Raw genomic sequence first — 20,521 nt, forward strand, 5'->3', positions numbered from 1 at the left:
TTGATGTCCTGTATTAAGACTTGATGTCCTGTATTAAGAGTTGATGTCCTGTATTAAGAGTTGATGTCCTGTATTAAGAGTTGATGTCCTGTATTAAGAGTTGATGTCCTGTATTAAGAGGTGATGTCCTGTATTAAGAGGTGATGTCCTGTATTAAGAGTTGATGTCCTGTATTAAGAGTTGATGTCCTGTATTAAGGGTTGATGTCCTGTATTAAGACTTGATGTCCTGTATTAAGGGTTGATGTCCTGTATTAAGAGTTGATGTCCTGTATTAAGAGTTGATGTCCTGTATTAAGGGTTGATGTCCTGTATTAAGATTTGATGTCCTGTATTAAGGGTTGATGTCCTGTATTAAGGGTTGATGTCCTGTGTTAAGAGTTGATGTCCTGTATTAAGAGGTGATGTCCTGTATTAAGACTTGATGTCCTGTATTAAAACTTGATGTCCTGTATTAAGACTTGATGTCCTGTATTAAAACTTGATGTCCTGTATTAAGAGTTGATGTCCTGTATTAAGAGTGTAAAGGAAGTGTTGTTCCCAATCCTCACAGCCTGTGATCGGCCCGTCAGGAGGTCCATGATCCAGTTGCAGAGGGTGGTGTCCAGACCCAGGGCTCTGAGCTTGGTGATGACCTTAGAGGGAAACAATAATGTTGAGTACTGAACTGTAGTCAATGAACAGCATTCTCACATAGGTGTTCCTCTTGTTCAGATGTGTTAGGGCAGTGTGAATAGTGATAATGGATCTGATGAAGAGTGGACCTTCGTCTCTCAGTGGGCTGTTGCGTCGTAGCCTTCTTTTTTGGTCTGTATGTTTGATTATTCATGTATCCTCCTCTTTCTCCTTCTTCTTCCTCCTCAATCTTCCTCATTCTCTCTTCCTCCTCTTCCTCCTTATTACTCCTTATTCCTCATCTTCCTCCTCCTTCTTTCTTCCTCCTCCTTCTTCATCATTCTCTCTTCCTCCTCTTCCTCCTTATTCCTCTCGTCCTCCTCTTCCTTCTATTCCTCCTCTTCCTCTTCCTCCTCCTTCTCTCTTCGTCCTCTTCCTCCTTATTCCTTCTCTTCCTCCTCCTTCTCTCTTCCTCCTCTTCCTCCTCCTCTTCTCAGTTGGTTGTTGCATTGTGGCGTTCTTCTGTGGCCTGCTGTTCGTCCAGCGCTCCGGGAACTACTTTGTGACCATGTTTGATGACTACTCAGCTGGCCTGCCTCTCACTGTGGTGGTTATATTGGAGAATATATCTGTCGCCTGGATCTACGGCACCAAGAGGTACTGGATACATAACATGACACGGCACTTACATATTACTTTACAGCCACGGAGAAATGGATTTGTAGATTTGTATCACCCTCCCCTCCCCCTCTCTCCTCTCTCCCCACCTTTCTATCTCTCCCCCCTCCCCCCTCTCCCCCCCCTCTCTCTTTCCCTCTCTTTCCCTCTCTTTCCCTCTCTCTCTCCCTCTCCCCCCTCCCCCCTCTCTCCTCTCTCCCCCCCTTTCTATCTCTCCCTCTCCCCCTCCCCCCTCCCCCCTCTCTCCCCTCTCCCCCCTCTCTCTCTTTCCCTCTCTCTCTCCCTCCCTCCCTCCCTCCCTCCCTCTCTCTCTCTCTCTCTCTCTCTCTCTCTCTCTCTCTCTCAGGTTCATGCAGGACCTAGAGGACATGTTGGGTTTCAGACCCTACTCTTTCTATTTCTATATGTGGAAGTACGTGTCTCCTGCCTGTCTCACCGTGCTCATCGTTGCCACGGTGATAGAGATGGCCGTCAGTCCTGCAGGGTACAACGCCTGGGTGGAGGAACTGGTCAGTGAATCATCTCTCTCGTGGTAGCTTCTCTGTCTCGTTCTGTTTTTCATCCTCTGTCTTACTATCTGCTTTGTATTTCAGATGTACATTTACTTTTTACATGTTCTGTTGTAAGACTTTCCTGCCAGTTCAATGATTGTTTAGATAGTACATGTATGTTTAATTATTTAATACATTCACTCACTCTCTCCTTTCTCCTTCCTCTTGCCCCCCCCCCCAGGCGTCGGAGAAGTTCCTCTCCTACCCTCCGTGGGCTCTGGGCGTGGCCTACTCCCTCATCATGGCCGCCATGCTTCCTCTCCCCTGCGTCTTCATCGCGCGCCACTTCAACCTGCTCTCTGACGGCTCCAACAAGCTGTCCGTCTCCTACCGTAAAGGCATGACCAAGGAACTCTCTGGCCTAGAGGAGGAGAACGAGTCCCGCTTCATCCTCGGTAAAGGCACCCCTAGCCCCAGCCCCTCGCCCATGCCTTCTCACCGCCCCTACCTGGGGCCCGGCGGAGCCCAGGAGATGACCAACACGGCTGGATATGGTACCGGGACACCGACCAAGACGGGTTATCAGAATATTAATTCACCAGAGTCCGAACTATGATCGATCTGACTGACTGAAGCACAAGACACCCTATCTATCAAACACAACTCAACAAAACCCCTCCAGAGAGAGAGAGAGAGAGAGAGAGAGAGAGAGAGAGAGAGAGAGAGAGAGAGACAGAGAGAGAGAGAGAGAGAGAGAGAGAGACAGAGACAGAGACAGAGACAGAGACAGAGACAGAGACAGAGAGAGAGAGAGAGAGAGAGAGAGAGAGAGAGAGAGAGAGAGAGAGAGAGAGAGAGAGAGAGACAGAGACAGAGACAGAGACAGAGACAGAGACAGAGACAGAGACAGAGACAGAGAGAGAGAGAGAGAGAGAGAGAGAGAGAGAGAGAGAGAGAGAGAGAGAGAGAGAGAGAGAGAGACAGAGACAGAGACAGAGACAGAGACAGAGACAGAGACAGAGACAGAGACAGAGACAGAGACAGAGAGAGAGAGAGAGAGAGAGAGAGAGAGAGAGACAGAGAGAGAGAGAGAGACAGAGACAGAGTGACTGACGAGGTTTCAGTGTAACCTAACCCCCTCCACTTCATTCCTCCATTACAGGACAGCATCTCTCCATCCATAATAATTAGGATATCTTCTTCTCCAGGTAATGTGGTTAAGAGGTACGGTGTGTTTTGGTGTAACTGTGTTAAAGTCAAACACTGCAATGTGACGGCCACACTGATCATAGACCTTGTGGGTTTATTTTTATTTTGGGTGATGAAAGGAGCTGTGTTATCTCAGGAAGTTCTTAAAAGTCCTTTCTTCATTCCATAAAAGAGGATTATATCCCATAGAGTAGAAGGGGATTCAGACTAGCACACGGCATTTTCCACTTCACGAAGCATCACTTTCTTCTCTCACTTTTATCACATGAAACAATCTTTACAGACCCTCTTAGTGGAAATCTGACCGGCCTGCATCCTACATGGAATCCTATGGGTGCTGGTCAGAAGCAGCGCACTATATAGGGAAGAGGGGTCCATAGGACTCTGGTCAGAAGTAGTGCACTATATAGGGAAGAGGGGTCCATAGGACTCTGGTCAGAAGTAGTGGACTATATAGGGAAGAGGGGTCCATAGGACTCTGGTCAACAGTAGCACACTATATAGGGAAGAGGGGTCCATAGGACTCTGGTCAACAGTAGTGCACTATATAGGGAAGAGGGGTCCATAGGACTCTGGTCAACAGTAGCACACTATATAGGGAAGAGGGGTCCATAGGACTCTGGTCAACAGTAGTGCACTATATAGGGAAGATGGGTCCATAGGACCCTGGTCAACAGTAGCACACTATATAGGGAAGAGGGGTCCATAGGACCCTGGTCAACAGTAGCACACTATATAGGTAATAGGGGTCCATAGGACTCTGGTCAGAAGTAGTGCACTTTAATAGGGAAGAGGGGTCAATAGGACTCTGGTCAACAGTAGCACACTATATAGGGAAGAGAGGTCCATTGGACTCTGGTCAGAAGTAGTGCACTATATAGGGAAGAGGGGTCCATAGGACCCTGGTCAACAGTAGCACACTATATAGGTAATAGGGGTCCATAGGACTCTGGTCAGAAGTAGTGCACTTTAATAGGGAAGAGGGGTCCATAGGACTCTGGTCAACAGTAGCACACTATATAGGGAAGAGTGGTCCATTGGACTCTGGTCAGAAGTAGTGCACTATATATAGGGAATAGGGTGCGATTTGTGACGCAACCTCAGTAGTAAACCATTCTTCTACAGCGTTGTACCTTAACTCTTAAAGGTGAGCTATTGTACCCACCCAGTAAAATGGATCGCCTTCTATCTTTACGTTATTTACAATGTGTTGTGAGACCTAGAAATCATTATGTTGACATGTAAACCTACATGTTAGGAGAGGAAGGTTTAGCCTGAAGACGAAGGTTCACCTAGCTGTAAAGAACAGCCCCCCCCTCTCTCTCTACTGTTCACCTAGCTGTAAGGAACAGCCCCCCCTCTCTCTCTACTGTTCACCTAGTTGTAAAGAACAGCCCCCCCTCTCTCTACTGTTCACTTAGCTGTAAAGAACAGACCCCTCTCTCTCTACTGTTCACCTAGCTGTAAAGAACAGACCCCTCTCTCTCTACTGTTCACCTAGCTGTAAAGAACAGCCCCCCCCTCTCTCTCTACTGTTCACCTAGCTGTAAAGAACAGCCCCCCCTCTCTCTCTACTGTTCACCTAGTTGTAAAGAACAGCCCCCCCTCTCTCTACTGTTCACCTAGCTGTAAAGAACAGCCCCGCTCTCTCTCTACTGTTCACCTAGCTGTAAAGAACAGCCCCCCCCTCTCTACTGTTCACCTAGATGTAAAGAACAGCCCCCCTCTCTCTACTGTTCACCTAGTTGTAAAGAACAGCCCCTCTCTCTCTACTGTTCACCTAGCTGTAAAAAACAGCCCCACCCCTCTCTCTCTACTGTTCACCTAGCTGTAAAGAACAGCCCCCCCTCTCGCTCTACTGTTCACCTAGTTGTAAAGAACAGCCCCCCCTCTCTCTACTGTTCACCTAGCTGTAAAGAACAGCCCCCCTCTCTCTCTACTGTTCACCTAGCTGTAAAGAACAGCCCCCCCTCTCTCTCTACTGTTCACCTAGCTGTAAAGAACAGCCCCCCCTCTCTACTGTTCACCTAGATGTAAAGAACAGCCCCCCTCTCTCTACTGTTCACGTAGTTGTAAAGAACAGCCCCTCTCTCTCTACTGTTCACCTAGCTATAAAAAACAGCCCCACCCCTCTCTCTCTACTGTTCACCTAGCTGTAAAGAACAGCCCCCCCTCTCTCTCTACTGTTCACCTAGTTGTAAAGAACAGCCCCCCCTCTCTCTACTGTTCACCTAGCTGTAAATAACAGCCCCCCTCTCTCTCTACTGTTCACCTAGCTGTAAAGAACAGCCCCCCCTCTCTCTCTACTGTTCACCTAGCTGTAAAGAACAGACCCCTCTCTCTCTACTGTTCACCTAGCTGTAAAGAACAGACCCCTCTCTCTCTACTGTTCACCTAGCTGTAAAGAACAGCCCCCCCCCTCTCTACTGTTCACCTAGATGTAAAGAACAGCCCCCCTCTCTCTACTGTTCACCTAGTTGTAAAGAACAGCCCCTCTCTCTCTACTGTTCACCTAGCTGTAAAGAACAGCCCCCCCTCTCTCTCTACTGTTCACCTAGTTGTAAAGAACAGCCCCCCCTCTCTCTACTGTTCACCTAGCTGTAAAGAACAGCCCCGCTCTCTCTCTACTGTTCACCTAGCTGTAAAGAACAGCCCCCCCCTCTCTACTGTTCACCTAGATGTAAAGAACAGCCCCCCTCTCTCTACTGTTCACCTAGTTGTAAAGAACAGTCCCTCTCTCTCTACTGTTCACCTAGCTGTAAAAAACAGCCCCCCCCCTCTCTCTACTGTTCACCTAGCTGTAAAGAACAGCCCCCCCTCTCTCTCTACTGTTCACCTAGTTGTAAAGAACAGCCCCCCCTCTCTCTACTGTTCACCTAGCTGTAAAGAACAGCCCCCCTCTCTCTCTACTGTTCACCTAGCTGTAAAGAACAGCCCCCCCTCTCTACTGTTCACCTAGCTGTAAAGAACAGCCCCCCTCTCTCTACTGTTCACCTAGTTGTAAAGAACAGCCCCCCTCTCTCTACTGTTCACCTAGCTGTAAAGAACAACCCCCCTCTCTCTACTGTTCACCTAGTTGTAAAGAACAGCCCCCCTCTCTCTCTACTGTTCACCTAGTTGTAAAGAACAGCCCCCCCTCTCTCTACTGTTCACCTAGCTGTAAAGAACATCCCCCCCCTCTCTCTCTACTGTTCACCTAGCTGTAAAGAACAGCCCCCCCTCTCTCTACTGTTCACCTAGCTGTAAAGAACAGCCCCCCCTCTCTCTACTGTTCACCTAGCTGTAAAGAACAGCCCCCCTCTCTCTCTACTGTTCACCTAGCTGTAAAGAACAGCCCCCCTCTCTCTCTACTGTTCACCTAGCTGTAAAGAACAGCCCCCCCCCCTCTCTCTACTGTTCACCTAGCTGTAAAGAACAGACCCCTCTCTCTCTACTGTTCACCTAGCTGTAAAGAACAGCCCCCCCTCTCTCTCTACTGTTCACCTAGTTGTAAAGAACAGCCCCCCCTCTCTCTACTGTTCACCTAGCTGTAAAGAACAGCCCCCCCTCTCTCTCTACTGTTCACATAGCTGTAAAGAACAGCCCCCCCCCTCTCTCTACTGTTCACCTAGCTGTAAAGAACAGCCCCCCTCTCTCTCTACTGTTCACCTAGCTGTAAAGAACATCCCCCCCTCTGTCTACTGTTCACCTAGCTGTAAAGAACAGACCCCTCTCTCTCTACTGTTCACCTAGCTGTAAAGAACAGCCCCCCCTCTCTCTCTACTGTTCACCTAGTTGTAAAGAACAGCCCCCCTCTCGCTCTACTGTTCACATAGCTGTAAAGAACAGCCCCCCCCTCTCTCTCTACTGTTCACCTAGCTGTAAAGAACAGCCCCCCCCTCTCTCTACTGTTCACCTAGCTGTAAAGAACAGCCCCCCCTCTCTCTCTAATGTTCACCTAGTTGTAAAGAACAGCCCCCCCTCTCTCTCTACTGTTCACCTAGCTGTAAAGAACAGCCCCCCCTCTCTCTCTACTGTTCACCTAGCTGTAAAGAAAAGCCCCCCCTCTCTCTCTACTGTTCACCTAGCTGTAAAGAACAACCCCCCCTCTCTACTGTTCACCTAGTTGTAAAGAACAACCCCCCCTCTCTCTCTACTGTTCACCTAGTTGTTAAGAACAGCCCACCTCTCTCTACTGTTCACCTAGCTGTAAAGAACAACCCCCTCTCTCTACTGTTCACCTAGCTGTAAAGAACAACCCCCTCTCTCTACTGTTCACCTAATTGTAAAGAACAACCCCCCTCTCTCTACTGTTCACCTAGCTGTAAAGAACAACCCCGTCTCTCTACTGTTCACCTAGCTGTAAAGAACAACCCCCCTCTCTCTACTGTTCACCTAGCTGTAAAGAACAACCCCCTCTCTCTACTGTTCACCATCGTTGTAAAGAACAACCCCCCTCTCTCTACTGTTCACCTAGCTGTAAAGAATAGCCCCCCTCTCTCTCTACTGTTCACCTAGCTGTAAAGAACAGCCCCCCTCTCTCTACTGTTCACCTAGTTGTAAAGAATAGCCCGCTCTCTCTCTACTGTTCACCTAGCTGTAAAGAACAGTCCCCCTCTCTCTACTGTTCACCTAGCTATAAAGAACAGCCCCTCTCTCTCTCTACTGTTCACCTAGCTGTAAAGAACAGCCCCCCCCTCTCTCTACTGTTCACCTAGTTGTAAAGAATAGCCCGCTCTCTCTCTACTGTTCACCTAGTTGTAAAGAACAGTCCCCCTCTCTCTACTGTTCACCTAGCTGTAAAGAACAGCCCCTCTCTCTCTCTACTGTTCAACTAGCTGTAAAGAACAGCCCCCCCTCTCTCTACTGTTCACCTAGTTGTAAAGAACAGTCCCCCCCCCCTCTCTACTGTTCACCTAGCTGTAAAGAACAGCCCCCCTCTCTCTCTACTGTTCACCTAGCTGTAAAGAACAGCCCCCCACTCTCTCTACTGTTCACCTAGCTGTAAAGAACAACCCCCCCCTCTCTACCGTTCACCTAGCTGTAAAGAACAACCCCCTCTCTACTGTTCACCTAGTTGTAAAGAACAACCCCCTCTCTCTACTGTTCACCTATGTTTAAAGAACAACCCCCTCTCTACTGTTCACCTAGCTGTAAAGAACAACCCCCTCTCTCTACTGTTCACCTAGCTGTAAAGAACAGCCCCCCCTCTCTCTCTACTGTTCACCTAGCTGTAAAGAACAGCCCCCCTCTCTCTCTACTGTTCACCTAGCTGTAAAGAACAGCCCCCCCTCTCTCTACTGTTCACCTAGCTGTAAAGAACAGACCCCTCTCTCTCTACTGTTCACCTAGCTGTAAAGAACAGCCCCCCCTCTCTCTCTACTGTTCACCTAGCTGTAAAGAACAGCCCCCCCTCTCTCTCTACTGTTCACCTAGCTGTAAAGAACAGCCCCCCTCTCTCTCTACTGTTCACCTAGCTGTAAAGAACAGCCCCCCCCTCTCTCTACTGTTCACCTAGCTGTAAAGAACAGACCCCTCTCTCTCTACTGTTCACCTAGCTGTAAAGAACAGCCCCCCCTCTCGCTCTACTGTTCACATAGCTGTAAAGAACAGCCCCCCCCTCTCTCTCTACTGTTCACCTAGCTGTAAAGAACAGCCCCGCCCCCTCTCTCTACTGTTCACCTAGCTGTAAAGAACAGCCCCCCCTCTCTCTCTAATGTTCACCTAGTTGTAAAGAACAGCCCCCCCTCTCTCTCTACTGTTCACCTAGCTGTAAAGAACAGCCCCCCCCCTCTCTCTCTACTGTTCACCTAGCTGTAAAGAAAAGCCCCCCCCCTCTCTCTCTACTGTTCACCTAGCTGTAAAGAACAACCCCCCTCTCTCTACTGTTCACCTAGTTGTAAAGAACAACCCCCCCTCTCTCTCTACTGTTCACCTAGTTGTAAAGAACAGCCCCCCTCTCTCTACTGTTCACCTAGCTGTAAAGAACAACCCCCTCTCTCTACTGTTCACCTAGCTGTAAAGAACAACCCCCTCTCTCTACTGTTCACCTAATTGTAAAGAACAACCCCCCTCTCTCTACTGTTCACCTAGCTGTAAAGAACAACCCCCTCTCTCTACTGTTCACCTAGCTGTAAAGAACAACCCCCCTCTCTCTACTGTTCACCTAGCTGTAAAGAACAACCCCCTCTCTCTACTGTTCACCATCGTTGTAAAGAACAACCCCCCTCTCTCTACTGTTCACCTAGCTGTAAAGAATAGCCCCCCTCTCTCTCTACTGTTCACCTAGCTGTAAAGAACAGCCCCCCTCTCTCTCTCTACTGTTCACCTAGTTGTAAAGAATAGCCCGCTCTCTCTCTACTGTTCACCTAGCTGTAAAGAACAGTCCCCCTCTCTCTACTGTTCACCTAGCTATAAAGAACAGCCCCTCTCTCTCTCTACTGTTCACCTAGCTGTAAAGAACAGCCCCCCCCTCTCTCTACTGTTCACCTAGTTGTAAAGAATAGCCCGCTCTCTCTCTACTGTTCACCTAGTTGTAAAGAACAGTCCCCCTCTCTCTACTGTTCACCTAGCTGTAAAGAACAGCCCCTCTCTCTCTCTACTGTTCACCTAGCTGTAAAGAACAGCCCCCCCCTCTCTCTACTGTTCACCTAGTTGTAAAGAACAGTCCCCCCCCCTCTCTACTGTTCACCTAGCTGTAAAGAACAGCCCCCCTCTCTCTCTACTGTTCACCTAGCTGTAAAGAACAGCCCCCCCTCTCTCTACTGTTCACCTAGCTGTAAAGAACAACCCCCCCTCTCTCTACTGTTCACCTAGCTGTAAAGAACAACCCCCTCTCTACTGTTCACCTAGCTGTAAAGAACAACCCCCTCTCGCTACTGTTCACCTATGTTTAAAGAACAACCCCCTCTCTACTGTTCACCTAGCTGTAAAGAACAACCCCCTCTCTCTACTGTTCACCTAGTTGTAAAGAACAACCCCCTCTCTCTCTACTGTTCACCTAGCTGTAAAGAACAACCCCCTCTCTCTACTGTTCACCTAGCTGTAAAGAACAACCCCCTCTCTCTACTGTTCACCTAGCTGTAAAGAACAACCCCCTCTCTCTACTGTTCACCTAGTTTTAAAGAACAACCCCCCTCTCTCTACTGTTCACCTAGCTGTAAAGAACAACCCCCCTCTCTCTACTGTTCACCTAGCTGTAAAAAACAGCCCCCTCGCTCTCTCTACTGTTCACCTAGCTGTAAAGAACAGCCCCCTCTCTCTCTCTACTGTTCACCTAGCTGTAAAGAACAGTCCCCCTCTCTCTACTGTTCACCTAGTTGTAAAGAATAGCCCGCCCTCTCTCTACTGTTCACCTAGCTGTAAAGAACAGCCTCTACAGTTCACCTAGCTGTAAAGAACAACCCCCTCTCTCTACTGTTCACCTAGTTGTAAAGAACAACCCACCTCTCTCTACTGTTCACCTAGTTGTAAAGAACAGCCCCCCCTCTCTCTACTGTTCACCTAGCTGTAAAGAACAGCCCCCCCTCTCTCTCTACTGTTCACCTAGCTGTAAAGAACAGCCCCCCCTCGCTCTACTGTTCACCTAGCTGTAAAGAACAACCCCCCCTCTCTCTCTACTGTTCACCTAGCTGTAAAGAACAGCCCCCCCCCTCTACTGTTCACCTAGCTGTGAAGAACAGCCCCCCCATATCTAAGCCTTAACACAGAGCAGTAGTGTCATTCTACCCCACTTCTCCCCTAAACCCCATGTCGCCCCTAAAACCCCATGTCGCCCCTAAAACCCCATGTCGCCCCTAAAACCCCACGTCGCCCCTAAAACCCCATGTCGCCCCTAAAATCCCATGTCGCCCCTAAAACCCCATGTCGCCCCTAAAGCCCCACGTCGCCCCTAAAACCCCATGTCGCCCCTAAAGCCCCACGTCGCCCCTAAAACCCCATGTCGCCCCTAAAACCCCATGTCGCCCCTAAAACCCCATGTCGCCCCTAAAGCCCCACGTCGCCCCACGTCGCCCGTAAAACCCCACGTCGCCACTGAACAAAACAAAACAAGTCCCCTATGAAACCAAACAGAGCAGAGACACTACGGATGTTGATGCCAGTCCTCATCTATCATAGACTAGATGAAGGGGGCCCCCATTTTAATCCAGTCCTAGCAGGCAGTATGATTCATCTGTGCTCAGATAAGCCAAGCAGCTAGCGTTTGATCACCAGGCATTGTGTGTGCTCTGCAGACAGCCCAGGTGACCCCAGTATTAGAAATATAAATATGTACCCATGGGATGGCTGTTGAAATGTAAGGTTAATTAATATTGTACATTCCTCAAATTATCTTCTTCGATAAGCACTCTGATCAATCAATGGCACTAATAATAGATTTTATTTCTGTGAATTGTCAAGTTTGAAAAAATATATATATATTTTATTTTCATGGTTGAAATATTTGTATGATAGTGTGAGATTTGTCTAAATAATAACTATTATGTGGATATAATGTAGTGTGTAATGTCGTGTACAAAATGAAACTCATATTTTTTGGGGGGGGTGCAATAGCAGACTTGAACCACATGGTGACACTGTTGGCCACCAGAGGAGTTCCTGACAGTAACTGTGTTTCCTGCCTCACCCTGAAGACAGTGATGATACACACAGAGCACACTGTAGCTCTTCTAAAAAAACATCCATCCTCTCCTTGCCTACTCTCCTTGGCTCCTCTACTTCATTACTCTGATCTGAAAGAAATGACCGGGGGGAGGGGGGGGCTGGATACAAGCTGAATCGACGAAGTAGCGCGGAACATTCACTTTATAGCGTGATTGAAATTTAAAGGCAATGTTCCTGCATTCATGGAGAGTCCTGCATTCATGGAGAGTCCTGCATTCATGGAGAGTCCTGCATTCATGGAGAGTCCTGCATTCATGTATGTCGGCTCAATTGGAAAATACTTTAATTAATTAACTTTTAACGCAGATCTATTTCGATACTTCAGCGATACAGATTGAATCCGGGCAAAGTGCTTTTCTAAACAGTTCAGATGAAGGAAAGAAAATGACAAGAGAACAGATTTTTAAGTGACTGAGAATGAGACCCAGATATGGTTCATAATGTTCCTTACAGGCTTTGACCAACCTGTTGCCGTTGCCTGAACAGCATCTCTGTGTCTGTCTGTTAGCCTTTTGTTAAAGTCGTCTTTATGGAGACGTTATGTAGAGCAGCACATAGCACATAGTCCCAGCCACGTGAACACTGTACCACAGGTAGAGACCCTGGAGTTGAACACCATGCACTGATCAAACAGAACACCAGTGACAGAGCTTGTCTTGTCTCAGGGTTGCAAAATTCTGTTGAACTTGAACAAAATTCCACCAGGTTTTCCCAGAATACAGTTTGGAGGATTCCTTTGTTCCCTGGTTTTTCTTCACTTCATTCCAGGGAATCTTTCAACCAGTATTTCGGGAAAACCTGGGAATTTTGGGAAATTTTTCAACCCCTAGGAGTGATAGATCTGTAATGGTGGCAGCCAATCCAATACACAATACCCAGCACAGGATATAAAGTCCAGGCACAAACAGAGAACGCCTCTATAGATTTCAGTAAAGCACAGCAGTAAAGCGCACACCTGAAAGCACAACTGTGGAAGCACAACTGTGGAAGCACAACTGTGGAAGCACAAAGGAAGTGAGATAGCAGAATAGATTGTTGCATTGTGACCAGCAAATAGAGCACAGCACTTACTCATAGCGTTGTATTGACTGGTGGATCACAGCCGCAGGTTGCTAGGGACTAAATGGTCATGTTGGAAGCCGAGCAAGCAGATCACTTAGCTACATACCCATACAGGCTACAGTACGTGTATGGGCTAATGTGTACGGCAGGAACTCACAGGTTGTATGCCATTATGGCATTCTTTTCCCTATATAGTGCATTTGGGACGTAAACACAGGAAACCTAAACTCTTTCTCCTTTTAAAAAAAAGTTACGGATTGTACAGCACTTAAACAGACTAACATGGTTCATGAATTAATTATACTAAAAGGTCATAGAGGAAATTATTACCAATTAGAGAGCTAGAATCACTTGAACTATTATTGATGGAGGGAGGCCAGGGAGGGAGGGAGGAAAAAGAGAGAGAGATAGAAGGAGGTAAAGAGAGAGAAGAAGAGAGTGGGAGAGAGAGACCGGGAGAGAAAGAGCAAGAGAGATGAGGGAAAGAGAGAGAGAGAAAGACCCAGAGAGAAGGAGGTAGAGAGAAAGAGAGAGATGAGAAAGAGAGATTGAGGTAGAGATGAGGGAGAGTGAAAGAGAGAGAGAGAGGGAGAGAGAGATAGAGGGAGAGATACAGGGAGAGAGAGGGAGAGAGAGAGATTAAGCGAGAGGGAGAGAAATGAGAGGGAGAGAGATGAGAGGGAGAGAGATGAGAGAGATGAGAGGGAGGGAGGGAGGGAGGGAGGGAGGGAGGGAGGGAGGGAGGGAGGGAGGGAGGGAGGGAGGGAGGGAGGGAGGGAGGGAGGGAGGTGCCAATAAAGCCCCTTGAATTGAATTGAGAGAGAGAGAAACAAACAATCTAAAAGGAGACAAAGTGGACAGAGACTAGAAGGTGTATATTGCACATGGCCTTTAATCGTTCATTTGCCTAAAAATTAATTTGCGTTAAGTTCCCTAAATCACGTACTGAGGTAATGTAATGTCAATTCCAGGTCCTGTATGTATTATCACTGTCTCAATACCGCCTTGTACAAGTACAATACCTTAATCCTGTGTAGACTATTCTCAATTTCTCTCAAATTACAGTGATAGTGTATTTAAATAACAGTGATAATATGCTTTATTCTGTGAAAGATCAATATGTTGAACTACAGTAGTTAATGGGGAAGTTTAGGATTCTACAACTTGATGTTAGCTGGTTCCTCACCCTGGTAGTAGTCTAGATGTACCATTCACTGCCATTGATTGTTAGCTAGTGGTGGCTAAAGGTAGCTAAAGTTTGTACCATTCACTTCCATCGATTGTTAGCTAGCGGTGGCTAAAGGTAGCCAAAGTTTGTACCATTCACTTCCATTGATTGTTAGCTAGCGGTGGCTAAAGGTAGCTAAAGTTTGTACCATTCACTTCCATTGATTGTCACCTAGCGGTGGCTAAAAGTAGCTAAAGTTTGTAGATTCTGTTTAGAGAAAACAGTATCCATTGGTTACAGTTTCTCCTGGCCTATAAGACGAACCATTTAACATCAAATTGTAAAATCGCCTAACGTCCCTTTTTTTCCTGTATATTTACTCTGTAGATGTTGATGTACATTCTGTCAAATTCAAAATTAATATATCTATCTATAAATATAGTAGGAGTGACAGGGTGAATACTTGAGCTGTATATAATAATTGTATATTTTTAGATATTTCCGATTTTTGTACGTATAATGTACCCTTATTGTGTCTGTAGATGTACAATGTAAATATATTACCAGTGTGAGATTGTTGTTCTCAGTCAAAATAACTGGAGAGACTGTACTTTGATGTGTGTGTGTGTGTGTGTGTGTGTGTGTGTTTGTGTGTGTGTGTGTGTGTGTGTGTGTGTGTGTGTGTGTGTGTGTGTGTGTGTGTGTGTGTGTGTGTGTGCGTGTGTGCGTGTGAATACGTGTGTGTGTGTGTGTGTGCGTGTGTGCGTGCGTGCATGTGTGTGTGCGCACGCGTCTGGTGTCTGTGTACCTGTAAGATGTCATTGTTTAAAACTGGTTGTGTGTTTCTTGATTTCCACCTTCAGTGATTACAGCTTCACTAACTGTCGTCAGGTAGATGATGTGAAGTCAGTTGTGACGCTAAGCTAATCTATCAGTGTTATGTGTCTCTTCAGTTGCTCTTTAGGACAACTTTCTGACTCCACAGAAATGACAACTTGAACGTGGTCCCCCTCCCCCCCCCCCCCCCCCAAAAAAAAATACTGTGTGACAATTCATGAGCATTAGCACTGTAGCAATCTATCTTTTTGTCTTTGACAAAATTGAAAATAAAAGTTACCACTTGTAAGAACCACGTTATACAGTGTGTAGGTTCGTGTCCTTTATTTTAACATAGATGTTTAATTTGAACGTAGCTTGAATGTTCAACGCTTCAGGAAAAGTGTTGAAGAAATCACATTTCTGTTGATCTTTTCAGAGGAGAGACTTGGAGTCTAACACTGTATCTGTCTGTCAACAAGCAACTTTTAGCAGAAGCTGAATCTACAGTAGCTTGTTGAGGTCTTCCATATTCCCTTTGGATATTGACTGATAGTCTCATGATGTCAAAGATGCCTGGATTCCTGGAAGTGAGAACAAGAAGCCGTACAAATCCTCCCACCGTCTGAGATGCCCTCGTATTCACCCCACTTGATTTTTTCCCCCACATTTTGTAGTGTTACAAAGTGGAATTGAAGTAGATTTTAATTATTATTATTTTTATTTTTTGATCTACACAAAATACTCCATAATGTCAAAGTGAAAAGGAAACCCTACAAACTTTTACAAATGAATTAAAATGTAATAACTGAAATATTAAAGCAAGCCTACATTAGTTTAGGAGGCTTAGGTGGCTTCACAAATCACAAAATAAATGACATGGACTCACTCTGTGTGAAATAACAGGATCTTTGAACGACTACCACCCCTTCCTCTGTCCCCCATACATACACAACATCATTCTGTAAGGCCCCTCAGTCAAGTTTTGAATTTGTAGCTCAGTTGATCAGAGCACGGCGCTTGTTAACGCCAGGGCAGTGGGTTTGATTCCTGGGTCCACCCATACGTAAAATGTATGAACGCATGACTGCAAGTCACTTTGGATAAAGGTGTCGTGTGTATTATAACATTTGAACATCTTGGCCATGTTCTGTTATAATCTCTGACCCGGCACAGCCAGAAGAGGACTGGCCACCCCTCATAGCCTGGTTCCTCTCTACGTTTATAATCTCCACCCGGCACAGCCAGAAGAGGACTAGCCACCCCTCATAGCCTCATAGTTCCTCTCTAGGTTTCTTCCTAGGTTTTGGCCTTTCTAGGGAGTTTTTCCTAGCCACCGTGCTTCTACACCTGCATTGCCTGCTGTTTGGGGTTTTAGGCTGGGTTTCTGTACAGCACTTTGAGATATCAGCTGATGTACGAAGGGCTATATAAATACATTTGATTTGATTTATTATTATTGAATTTCAAGCACAGATTCAACTACAAAGACCAAGGAGCTTTTCGAAAGCCTCACAAAGAAGGGCTGTGATTGGTAGATGAGTAACAGTAACAAATCAGGCATTGAATATCTCTTTAAGCACGGTCAAGTTAATAATTATTCTGTGGATAATATATCTTAAACCACCCAGACACATTAAAGATACAGTCGTCCTTCTGGAATTCAACTGCTAGTGGATGTTACCATGAGACCGTTGGTGATTTTAAAACAGCTACAGATGTCCCACTTTGGCTTCATCATTTTCAATCATGGTGGTGGCTGCATCATGTTATGGGTATGTTTGACATCGGCAAGACTGGTGAGTTTTTTTAGGATAAAAAGAAACTGGACGGAGCTAAACTGGACGGAGCACAGGTAAAAAACCCAGATGAAAACCTGCTTCAGTCTTCTTTACACCAGACGCTGGGAGATCAATTGACCTTTTGAACAGGACAATAACCTAAAACACAAGGCTAAATGTACACTGGAGTTGCTTACCAAGAATGTTTCTGAGTGACGACTGGCTTAAATCTGCTTGAAAATCTAAGATTTGGAAGTGTCAAGTCTAGCCATGATCCCCAACCCCTTGACAGAGCTTGAATACTTTTGAAAATAAAAAATGGGCAAATGTTGCACAATCCGGGTGTTGAAAGCTCTTGGACATTTACCCAGAAAGACTCACAGTATATGTTTTTAACACGTATTGACACACGTGGGTTGAATACTTATCTAATCAAGGTACAGTATATTAGCGTTTTATATGTCATTCATCTTACAATTAAATCCATTTTAATCCCACTTTGTAACACAATAAAAAGTTAAAAATCCAAGTGGAGGGGTGTGAACACTAATGACAGGCACTCCGTGTTAGATTCCGGTCAGTTGCTAGAGCAAGGCGTTCCAACACCAGGATCATGGGTTCCATTCCCTTACCAATGTGCGTGCCTGGGTTAAGACACGTTGGATAAAAGGGGTCTGCTAAATTGCATACATAAAACATTAGGGTCAATTGGCAATGAAATCAAAATGGAGTCTGTTCAGGAACAGGTGGTGACTGGTGGTGGCTGGTGGTGACTGGTGGTGACTGGTAGAAGTGTGTGTGTTTGGATGCCTGACTGCCTATTTTTTTTTGTGGTGCTGGTGGTGGCTGGTGGTGACTGGTAGAAGTGTGTGTGTTTGGATGCCTGACTGCCTGTTTTTTTTGTGGTGCTGGTGGTGGCTGGTGGTGACTGGTAGAAGTGTGTGTGTTTGGATGCCTGACTGCCTGTTTTTTTTGTGGTGCTGGTGGTGGCTGGTGGTGACTGGTAGAAGTGTGTGTGTTTGGATGCCTGACTGCCTGTTTTTTTTGTGGTGCTGGTGGCTGCTTTCCCAAAGTCAGTATATGACTGTACTGTATATGATGAATGGATCCCATCTCATCCCATGGCTTGTCAGTCATGGACAGTTAGCCCCGCTACCTCTAAGTCAGCTGAAGGGATGGATGTGTCTGTACCCCAGAGGATCAAGAGGGGAGGGTCTTCATTAGGGCTGGATGTGGGCCCATTTACGGCAGACCAGACCAAACCAGACCAAACCAGACCAGACCAAACCAAACCAAACCAAACCAAACCAGACCAAACCAGACCAGACCAAACCAAACCAAACCAAACCAGACCAAACCAGACCAAACCAGACCAGACCAAACCAAACCAAACCAAACCAGACCAAACCAGGTAGGCCAGTTGAGAACACCTTTATTTAACCAGGTAGGCCAGTTGAGAACAAGTTCTCCTTTACAACTGTGAGCTGGCCAAGATAAAGCAAAGCAGTGTGACAAAAACAACAACACAGAGTTACACATGGAATAAACAAGTGTACAGTCAATAACACAATAGGAAAAAAAGTTAGTTTATAGTTTATTTCGTGTCAAAGAACACACACAGGTATCTGTAATCATGGCCGGGTGTGGCCTGATATCATTGGTTAATAGACAATAACCTCATCTAAAATCCTACAGGAGGGTTTCTATTTAAAGGCAGGTCTGTGAAGTGAGAGAAGACGTAAGTGAAGTACTTCCCTGTAACGCTCTGCTGCTCACACCAGCGTCACACTGACTTGTACGGAGGCCAACTGGGCCCTTGGTCTGGAAGCTAGCTGACGTCGAAATCAGCAACAGACGTGAGAATATGACTGATAGCTTTCCTCCTTGGTCTGGAAGCTAGCTGATGTTGAAACAGCTGCAGGGTGAGAATATGACTCATAGTTTTCCACCCCCACATCCCAATGTCTTCTCGTCCTTCCTAACAGGAAGCGGGACTTAGATGTGACATTCTTTTGTTGCTGCCAAGAACCTCTTCCTAGATTGTAGATCAGGTAGATGGACAGTGGGAAAATGGGAAGTGCCTCTTGGCTTCGGATGCAGGACACACACGCACACACACACACTAATTGTCTTGGCTTGGTACTGTGACCAGGTTAACATCTGGAAGGGAACCTGGGAACCTGCAGAACGGCACATCGCACTCCGTCATTAACTATGAGGATGGATATCCCATTAGTGTATGTGTGTGTGTGTCTGGATACTCCAAAATAGAGATGCTACTCTGCTGCTGTTCAAAGACCCCCACAGACCACTGGACCACCACACGACCACCACAGACCACAGGACCACCACAGACCACAGGACCACCACAGACCACAGGACCACCACACGACCACCACAGACCACAGGACCACCACACAACCACCACAGACCACAGGACCACAGGACCACCACACGACCACCACACGACCACCACAGACCACAGGACCACCACAGACCACTGGACCACCACTGGACCACCACAGACCACAGGACCACCACACGACCACCACAGACCACAGACCACAGGACCACCACAGACCACAGGACCACCACACGACCACCACAGGACCACCACAGACCACAGACCACAGGACCACCACAGACCACAGGACCAGAGGACCACCGGAGCACAGGACCACAGGAACATCACAGGACCACAGGAACATCACAGGACCACAGGAACATCACAGGACCACAGGAACATCACTGGACCACAGGAACATCACAGAACCACAGGAACATCACAGAACCACAGGAACATCACAGGACCACAGGAACATCACAGGACCACAGGACCATAGGAACATCACAGGACCACATGACCACAGGAACATCACAGGACCACAGGAACATCACAAGGCCACAGGCACATCACAGGACCACAGGACCACAGGAACATCACTGGACCACAGGAACATCACAGAACCACAGGAACATCACTGGACCACAGGAACATCACAGAACCACAGGAACATCACAGGGCCACAGGCACATCACAGGACCACAGGACCATAGGAACATCACAGGACCACAGGCACATCACAGGACCACAGGAACATCACAGGACCACATGACCACAGGAACATCACAGGAGCACAGGAACATCACAGGACCATCACAGGACCATAGGAACATCAGAGGACCACAGGAACATCACAGGACCACAGGCACATCACAGAACCACAGGACCACAGGACCACAGAACCACAGGAACATCACAGGACCACAGGACCACAGAACCACAGGAACATCACAGGACCACAGGACCACAGAACCTCAGGACCACAGAACCACAGGAACATCACAGAACCACAGGATACTGGAGGTTAAGAATGGAAGAGTGTGACGCAGCGGTGAGAGAAAATACTGTTGACATTACGCACACAACATGTACACACACACACACACACACACACACACACACACACACACACACACAACATGCCTGCCAAGTCAACAGTGTCAGAAGCAGTTCCTAGCGGACCTCTATGTACATCTCCACAATAACACACACGTACACACACACACCCACACACGCACACACGTACACACATTCAGACACACACACACCCACACACGCACACACGTACAGACATTCAGACGCACACGCACACCCACCCACACAAACCCACCCACCCACACACCCACACACACACACACACACACACACACACACACACACACACACACACACACACACACACACACACACACACACACACACTGTTGACTCATCTCTTGCTGGGGGGTGTAAGCTACCTTTTGATTAAACTCAACCACCAACAGGAGACATGTGGCACAGCAGGTTAATTCCATCCTGACAGATCCTCTCCTCACAGGCAGTGGATGTTGTTGTGTTTGTGATACTGTTACATGGTACATAGCCTGAGATCGAGATTGGACCCAGCTAATTTTAGAGAGAGTGTGTGTGTGCGTGCGTGCGTGCGTGCGTGCGTCTGTCTGTCTGTCTGTCTGTCTGTCTGTCTGTCTGTCTGTCTGTGTGTGTGTGTGTGTGTG

At 47.0% G+C, this 20,521-nt stretch overlaps 2 protein-coding genes across 2 annotated transcripts in view; both read left to right on the plus strand.

Annotated features, from left to right (window-relative positions):
- Positions 1-2,537, plus strand: part of LOC110531270 (sodium-dependent neutral amino acid transporter SLC6A17) — a 60,858-nt gene extending 58,321 nt beyond the window's left edge. Inside the window, exons 10-12 of the mRNA XM_036988923.1 lie at positions 1,112-1,271; positions 1,639-1,801; positions 2,025-2,537. Of these exons, the coding sequence (XP_036844818.1) occupies positions 1,112-1,271; positions 1,639-1,801; positions 2,025-2,399 (698 nt within the window). The 3' untranslated portion in view covers positions 2,400-2,537. The remainder of the gene's footprint in view (positions 1-1,111; positions 1,272-1,638; positions 1,802-2,024) is intronic.
- A 16,164-nt stretch (positions 2,538-18,701) lies between these two features.
- Positions 18,702-19,850, plus strand: LOC118965943 (G-box-binding factor-like). Its single transcript, XM_036986971.1, has one exon. It carries the CDS (start codon positions 18,702-18,704, stop codon positions 19,848-19,850), a length of 1,149 nt encoding a protein of 382 aa, XP_036842866.1.
- The last annotated feature ends 671 nt before the right edge of the window (positions 19,851-20,521 follow it).

The sequence above is a fragment of the Oncorhynchus mykiss genome, chromosome 9, assembly GCF_013265735.2.
Source record: "Oncorhynchus mykiss isolate Arlee chromosome 9, USDA_OmykA_1.1, whole genome shotgun sequence".
Taxonomy (NCBI): domain Eukaryota; kingdom Metazoa; phylum Chordata; class Actinopteri; order Salmoniformes; family Salmonidae; genus Oncorhynchus; species Oncorhynchus mykiss.